Consider the following 8,294-nt stretch of genomic DNA (forward strand, 5'->3'; position numbering starts at 1 on the left):
GTCAACTGAGTTCTCAAACTATGAAATACTCTTTAACCCTGTGTTTTGAGAAGTTCTGTACAAATAAAGGTATTAAGGTAATAATAGCTTATAACCATGTGTTGTTGTTGTTTCGCTAGCTTTCAATTTTTAGCTCATTTTCTGAAGACGGGAGGGTCACATGGCTAATCTGTTGAGAAGTTAGTAATTACGACATTATCAGAAATAAATAAGCATGTATATGCACATTTTTTTGTATTAGAGCCCTGACTTCAGTCCAAGAGATGAGGTGAGATGAGGTGAGAGGTGAGATGGAGAATGACATTTTATTGAGATGCCAATCACGTTGTCTCCTTCCTTTGGATTTTCACTTCTTTGGTAAAAGAGGGATGATAAAATATAATCAGATGATAAAACACAGGCCTTCATGACTTCTTGACTCTGACGGTGCAGATGCAAATTAAAACGTGTCTTTGCAATTGCCTCGCTACATGACGTACTCTAAGCACATACATGGCAGACCACAAACCGGCGTCCATTTCTATATATTTTTAATTGATCTAAGTATATGAGAATGCATTGATTTATGCAAGCCAGTAGACATTGTTTTTTTTGTTTTGATCTTACAACTGACACAGAACTGTTGTTGGTGGATAGTTATGTAAAACTGAATGTATGACTTCTCTTTTGCACTCCTTGGTTCTGAGTTCTTCCAAATGCCAACACTAACAATTAATATCCACGAGCTTACACTACAAATTTTTATTCATTAAGTTTCATTTTATGCTCAAATCTCTTAATAAATTAATTTATTTTCCAGTGATCTGGTATTATCCAGTTCAAAGCACCAACACTTGGCTCAGAGTGATATCACTGTCCCTGGGACTACATTGACTTTGACGAGCAGGAGGGGCCATCCCCAGAGGCCGTCCACGGCCACAGCCATGTCTGGATAAAGTGTGAGTCAAAGATCTCACAGCCAGGCTGTTACACCTCCATCTGGACCCCTGAATTAAACATCATCTAGGCAGACGGGCTCCCTGCCCCAGAGCTTGAGGGACCAGAAACTGAGGCCAATTAACCCATGCCTGGTCTATTCAGCTCTTACTGTGTAGCCAATTAGGAGGGCATGTCAAAAGATGATAAAACGTTTGGGTTCTGACTTGACATCAGGAACACTGGACACCATTTGCATAAAATCACAGAGACCGGAGGAGAACATTTTGTCTCTGGCTGTGATTACAGTTCGCATAATCCAACTAAATAAAAATGCCAAGGATAATCATGATTAATAAGTGGGTATTTTAGGGCCCCAATAATATTTCCCTTGAATAATTTATAGAATAACAAAACCTTTTAAGTATAACCACTAAATACTACACTTGCAAAATCTTTTTTTGACTTGCCACATTATGTCACAACGTCATCAAATACTACTTTGTCTTCTTTTCTACATACTATGAAGAAATACTTCTGCAGATGACACAAGGACATGAAACACAACAAAGAGAAGGGCAGAAGTGAAAAGAAATCAGGAAGTCTTTTTTGCCTTTGCAACAGATGGAAATGATCACAGTTGTGGCCCAGTGTAACCTAGCTTATTAGACTGTGACATGGAAAATCATTTGCAATGTAACAGGATGCAGGCAAACTTTGATTTAGCTTTCACTTCACTGAGTGGTGCCGTTAAACATTTCGAATAATATGTCCAGGATTTATCATTACACAGAGCAGTGTCTAAGTATAAGAACTAATATGTTTTTCATTGTTTGGCTCTACTCCAGCACACTGAAATAGAAATGAAACACATGCTATGTGGTCAAGGTGCTGACATTCAGCTTTGAGTGTGTTTGGGAGTGTTCATAATGATATGGACCATATGACCAGTGTAGTAGGGGCAGGCAAATCCCCCCTATAAAACTTAAATTTCCACCCCAGACACTGAAAAGGGACAGCTTGTGTGGGGGTCCTGATGACCTTTTCTTAGAAAAGCAATTGCTGTCTTCCTCTTTGAATCCATCCATCCATCCATCCATCCATCCATCCATCCATCCATCCATCCATCCATCCATCTTCTTAAATGATTAACGTCTCCTTAACAAATTTCAAAGCCTAAAAACACAAGTGTATACATAATACTAAAATTACAATCAGATAAAGTTCTAATTGAATCATATGTGTTATTAACCTCTGTCTCTCTTCCACAGCATGTCTTTTATCCTGTCTTCCTTCTCTCACCCCAACCGGTCGCAGCAGATGGCCCCGCCCCTCCCTGAGCCTGGTTCTGCCGGAGGTTTCTTCCTGTTAAAAGGGAGTTTTTCCTTCCCACTGTCGCCAAAGTGCTTGCTCATAGGGGGTCATATGATTGTTGGGTTTTTCTCTGTATCTATGAAGCGCCTTGAGGCGACTTTTGTTGTGATTTGGCGCTATATAAATAAAATTGAATTGAATTGAATTAATATATCACTAAATCTCCTCCCTCTCAAATACTTCACTAAGGTTTGGTGACTCCTTTACTTTAAACAAGGAAAGGATATGTTCATTGTTCATTTCTTTTACCACTCAATAGAAAAAAAATGTTCTTAAAGATTTTGTTAGCACCATTACCTCTGGGTTGAATGCTGTGCTTCAGAGCAACTGCCGAAATGTTACAGAGCAACCTCATCTTGAATTTGGTGACGTTTCAGCCAGTTCTCAGTTGATTTGGTATTTATTGCTGAGCATCCTGTTTTAAAAGAAAATCCTGAAAACACCCTTGCAGTGGGGCTTACCTTCTGGGAAAGGGAAGAAAAAGGAGTTATAGTTTTTATTTGGGAAAGCCTAAAAAACCTTTATGGTCAGAAACACAAGAAGTCTCAGCTGAAACATTTTCACAACTGGATTTTGATGATCTTACTGACACAATTGCTGCCACGCCTGTCAATGCAGCGAAGCTGGGCTATGAAACTCCTCCAGCCGACAGCTTTATTAAATACATCTCTGCGTAAGTGTTTGTTGCCAGGTACTGTTGTCAGGGTCCTGGGACAGGGCGACCCAGGATCCCTGAGCAGTCATGTATTATATTATTATTATTATTATTGCTGTGTATTTTGGTGTTGCTCCCCCTTCCCTGTGCTTGTGTATATGTGTGTGTGGGTGGCTGAGCACTTGTTTATAGGCGGCGTCAGGCCTGGAGGGTGTGGCCCTGCAAGGGGACTGGCCACACCCGAAGCCACACACCTGCTGCTGATCAGGCCTCGTCGGGGGAGCTACTTAAGAGAGTCTTGGAGCTCCCACCGACGCGGGATCATTGCTTGGGACTCCACGTTAGTTACCCAGTTTAGGTTTTGGTCGTGTAGTGTATGCCTGCCATTGTTCAGTGTCCTGACTACTGCCGCTATTGTTTCCCGCAGGAGGAGCGTGGAAGGCTTAAGGAGCAGCGAGCACCGGGAGTGCAGACACGGGAGCAGAGAGCACTTGGAGGACACGACACGGGAGTCTGGGGAAAAACACGGGGATTTATTGTTGTTTGATATCACCCTCTGTAAATAAACGCACTGCTTGAACTTTGAGCTCCGCGCCTGGGTCCTCCTTCCCCACATCCCCACGGTCTGCCAGCCAGACCGTGACAACTGTATTAAAGACACTAATCAAAAAAGTGGAGAATTTGAAATAAGCACGTTCTTTGCTTCATGTCAGCTATGATATAAAACACAAGGACACCATATGTTTCTTTGACTGTTTTCCCCCGTGTCTGTGAACCTGCTGCTTTCAATTCATTGCACAAACAAGCACGTGTAATCTTTACAACATTTGTAACTAGGAATTTATTGCACTCAGCCCCCTGCACACACTCAGTTGAATAGCTAATATTTTACATCAATCTGTTCCCTCAGGGTAGGAAAAAGTGTAATGACGGTGAAACTAGAAGAAACAGGTGTTCTTCTCGCCAAGCGTTTCTTTGAAGGTGCTGAGAGTTACAGAAAGATTGTGAATCACCGCTAATGGCATGAAATTATAGTTGTGGGGTGCAAAATGAACTCATGCCAGTGCAGCATAAGCCACGGCAGTAATTGCAGTACCTTGAAGGGTTATAGATGGCACGAATTGTGGAATGACAGAGGTGTGTTGTGCGTTAAATGAACAATGAACAGTGTTTACCGGGAATGCTGTGGGGAGGATTTACAGAGCGCTCCCTCGAATGTGATGACTGAAGTGCATTTCAAAGGCAAATAGTATATTTAATGGCATAAAGAAAAAAAAAAAGCCAGCTCGTTTTCACATCTACCAAATTAAAAAACCTAAAGACCGTGAAAGTAGCTGAAGCTGTGTGCCACCTGGACACTTGTTGAACTAAAACTAATCAGGCTAATAAGGTCAGACTGTTACTGTTCAAAGGAAAATACTGTTGTGTGACTTTCTGCAGAAGAGGTCTACTCTCAAAGGAAAGTGTCTGGAAAAGATTTATAGTTTCAAGGGGCACCATTTATAATTACAAAATACACAAGCTGAGCAGTTTAACTGAAGCCACTGAAACAAAGGCATTTGTAACAAATATTAACATGAGGCAGTGGTCTCATTACTCATTTGCTTTATCAGAAAAGGCGGCCATGACTAAACCAATTTAGACTCCACAAATAAAAGTCATTTGTATTCTTCGACAGGCAAAAACCAATAACCAGAATATATAAAGCAAAGGCCAGCAGGGAAATATCTTACTGGTGATTTTTCATGTTATTTTCAGTAATCTAATATAGCATGCATATTACATTTTTGAAATATTATACTATTGCTGGATGTGTTCTTTTTACAGAGCACAGATCAAGTCATTTATTATGATGTTGTTGCTCTTTGAATGTCTTCTAATTTCTTCCAGTATGGTGACGTTTCTGCATCTACAAATTAAAAAAAGCTTTCAAATAAGCACAGATGATAAGTTTAACATGTTGAGCATTGATTTTTGGCATCTTCATTGGTACTACTACTCGGTACTTGTTTGTATCTATTTTTTGTATTTTCGTCTTAAAGAGAGATCCTCAGTTGCTTTATCTTGGGGTTTTGGTGTGGATCTGTTCCTCATTGGAGAGCTATGGTTAGAGGGAGTTATGTGATGCCAACTGTGAATCCCCTGTGGCTTTTATAAATAACATTTAAAAGGTATTACTTTTTGTAATGGTTTATTAAGTGATATTTTGACGAAAAATTCTTTCTCCACCACGTCACATCACGTCATGTCACATGAAGGAAAACGGGTAAATGCCAGTTACCGCATGACTCTGACAGCGCTTTTAGTCAGCTTTACAGAACTGAAAGTAGACTTTTATGAAGTGGTTTCCACACTACTGAAGATTCACTTCCCAAATAAAGTCAGATAAATTCTGAGCTGCGAATGTATCACTCCCATTTTGGTAGAACGGGTCCTGGAGCGAGGCTTGGAAATCATCTTGACTTCTAAAACTTCTGGATCTCATGGCATATTTTACAGCCATGTTTGGTGCTGCAATTCTTTTGGGATTCATCAACCTTTTAATGGCAAAAGAAGATACGTGTGATCTCTATGCCACTCCTGGGCAGAGTCTGACTCTGCCGCTTGCATATGAACGACTGACAAACTCTCATATCCTGAGATGGGTTCATAACAATACAGTCATTTTCTACAGGCAAGGGAAAGTGTCAACTGGAAAACCAGAGGACATTACTTCAAATGGATCACTCGTGCTTAAGAAAATTCTGTTTTCAAGTCAAGGGATTTACAAAGGACATGTACTGCATCCCAATAATACATCTGCTAAAACATGGACTGGGCGCCTCTGCGTGCTGGACAAAGTATCAAAACCTCAGCTCAGTTATTCTTGTGACTTCAGCTCTATGGCTGTTAATCTTAATTGCCATGTTACTAAACCTGAGGGTTTGGTGTTTTCATGGACGCTTGATAAGGAGACATTAAAAAGTGAAACAAAACAAACACTGAGCATATCTTTTATCGATCTGAAAGCTGAGAGAAGTTTCACGTGTGATGTGGCAAACAAAATCAGCAAGGCGAGTAGCGACAAGGTTCGGCCGACTTGTCCACCTTTACTTTCTTTTAAACGTCAAACTGTAATGGCAGTGCTAGCAGGAGGAGGAGGTCTGATTCTTTTTCTGCTCTTCGTTATCGTTGGATTGTGCTGTTTACTCAGACGCAACAAAAGCCAAACGAGTCCCAGGGATAAAGGCGAACTGAGGATGCTTTCTCTACAGAAGCAGGAGACTCACTCTGTAAGCCCAGAACACAAGAATAACCACCCAACAGAGGTTGTCACTCCACCGCTGATACCTCAGCCTTCACCAAGAACATATTACCAGAATGTTCCTCAGCTTGAAGTTCAGACTGAAAACAGCCCTTCACTCATGTATGACGTTCCTGACAGACCACAGCCTTCACCTGTACCGAAACCAAGGACCAGGAACCTCCAACAAGTAAACACCTGACATCACAATGAGTTTTCGGAGTGGTGACCAAAAATAGTGTTTGTGGAAAATGTCCTTATTATCTTTGCCCACCCTCGTTCTTACTATTTGGTTTTGCAGGTCTTTAAGCTAAAACTTAAAATAACAAAATATTTATTTCCTTTTCAATTCAATGTTATGTGATTAAATCAACGTGTCATTACTGACAGTCTTAGCTGTTATATCACGAATGATCTAATTCCAGAGGTAATTCAGTCTGACGATGTAAGCAACTAGTCATAATTGATATCATAGAAATGATGCATAATGCTTGTAATATTCTGTAATTCTCCTGCTGTTAGGCACTCTCACGAAAAGGTACTTCAAGCTTACTAAATCATTTTAGAATTTTTTTTTTAGATTTATCAAACAGAAGTGAACTGTTGGGACTTACACGGTATTTATGTATGTATTTTTCTTTAGCAACGCAGGAATAGCAACTGTTCTATTAATAGATCTAGGACAAAAGTGGTTTATATCAGCATTAGGCTACACAGACAGTAACTACTAGCATAAATTCATCCACTGGTTTTATCTTTGAAATGAGGAGAACATTGCCAAAAGCTGTGGCATGAGATTTATTATTATTAGGCTTTCAACAAGAGGAATGACCTCTTCTGTCAAAGAAATGACCAGTCACCATTTGACCTACTTCTGAAATCGTTTAAAAAAATAAAAAGGATACCCCACTTACACAACACTCTTACATGAAAGCAGATGGATTTTCTGTTACATGTAAACATAATGTGCGCTTACAAACTGTATGTGTTGTTTGAAATAAATAAAGTTGTCAAAATGATCTTTGCATGGAAAACTACACTAAACAGCTTATCTGTGTCAAACACAGCCCTTTGTCCCAGCTTCTTACATGTCAGCATTCTTGCACTTATTAAAATTTGCTTGCTTGCAAGAAGTTATTAAAGGGAGAAAAAAATCAATAGAGAAATGGATTAGCTAAGGCAAATATCTATTATCTCCAACGGGTAAATGGTAATCCACACATGAAAGTGTTTGCTGTCTCGCCTAATGCTGTGTGACAGCCACATAATGGAATCCCCCTGAGCGTCACTGCCTAAAACTTACAAACCAATGTCATCTTTTGTCAGGTCCCGCTCCACTCCTGCTTTCTATACATGGCAAAAAAATTTCAGTCCAGCTGAATTTGCTCGTAAAGCTGGTATCTGCTCCTAGAACAATGCCCCTTTTTTCTCCATTTCCCAAGAAACACTGAGTCTTGGCTGGCAACTCGCCACATTCAGTCACCAGCTTAAACCGTGCACAACATACATAGATGGAGATGAACATCTCATACAGTGGGGCAAAAAAGTATTTAGTCAGCCACCGATTGTGCAAGTTCCCCCACTTAAAATGATGACAGAGGTCAGTAATTTGCACCAGAGGTACACTTCAACTGTGAGAGACAGAATGTGAAAAAAAAATCCATGAATCCATATGGTAGGATTTGTAAAGAATTTATTCGTAAATCAGGGTGGAAAATAAGTATTTGGTCAATAACAAAAATACAACTCAATACTTTGTAACATAACCTTTGTTGGCAATAACAGAGGTCAAACGTTTACTATAGGTCTTTACCAGGTTTGCACACACAGTAGCTGGTATTTTGGCCCATTCCTCCATGCAGATCTTCTCGAGAGCAGTGATGTTTTGGGGCTGTCGCCGAGCAACACGGACTTTCAACTCCCGCCACAGATTTTCTATGGGGTTGAGGTCTGGAGACTGGCTAGGCCACTCCAGGACTTTCAAATGCTTCTTACGGAGCCATTCCTTTGTTGCCCGGGCGGTGTGTTTTGGATCATTGTCATGTTGGAAGACCCAGCCTCGTTTCA

The 8,294-nt window shown here is 40.4% G+C and overlaps 1 protein-coding gene across 1 annotated transcript; it reads left to right on the top strand.

Annotated features, from left to right (window-relative positions):
- Positions 1 to 5,378: 5,378 nt before the first annotated feature.
- LOC146665157 (T-cell surface antigen CD2-like) lies at positions 5,379 to 7,235 on the top strand. Its single transcript, XM_085411099.1, has one exon. The coding sequence runs from the start codon at positions 5,428 to 5,430 to the stop codon at positions 6,427 to 6,429; it is 1,002 nt and encodes a 333-aa protein (XP_085267225.1). The 5' UTR covers positions 5,379 to 5,427; the 3' UTR covers positions 6,430 to 7,235.
- Positions 7,236 to 8,294: the final 1,059 nt, after the last annotated feature.

The sequence above is a fragment of the Rhamphochromis longiceps genome, linkage group LG7 (assembly GCF_057381845.1).
Source record: "Rhamphochromis longiceps isolate RC_006_pf linkage group LG7, R_longiceps_female_GT1.1, whole genome shotgun sequence".
In the NCBI taxonomy this organism is placed as follows: Eukaryota; Metazoa; Chordata; class Actinopteri; order Cichliformes; family Cichlidae; genus Rhamphochromis; species Rhamphochromis longiceps.

Bases quoted from the DNA above. Each gene is read 5' to 3' on its own strand.
- LOC146665157 (XM_085411099.1), top strand. From the start codon at position 5,428: ATGGCATATTTTACAGCCATGTTTGGTGCTGCAATTCTTTTGGGATTC.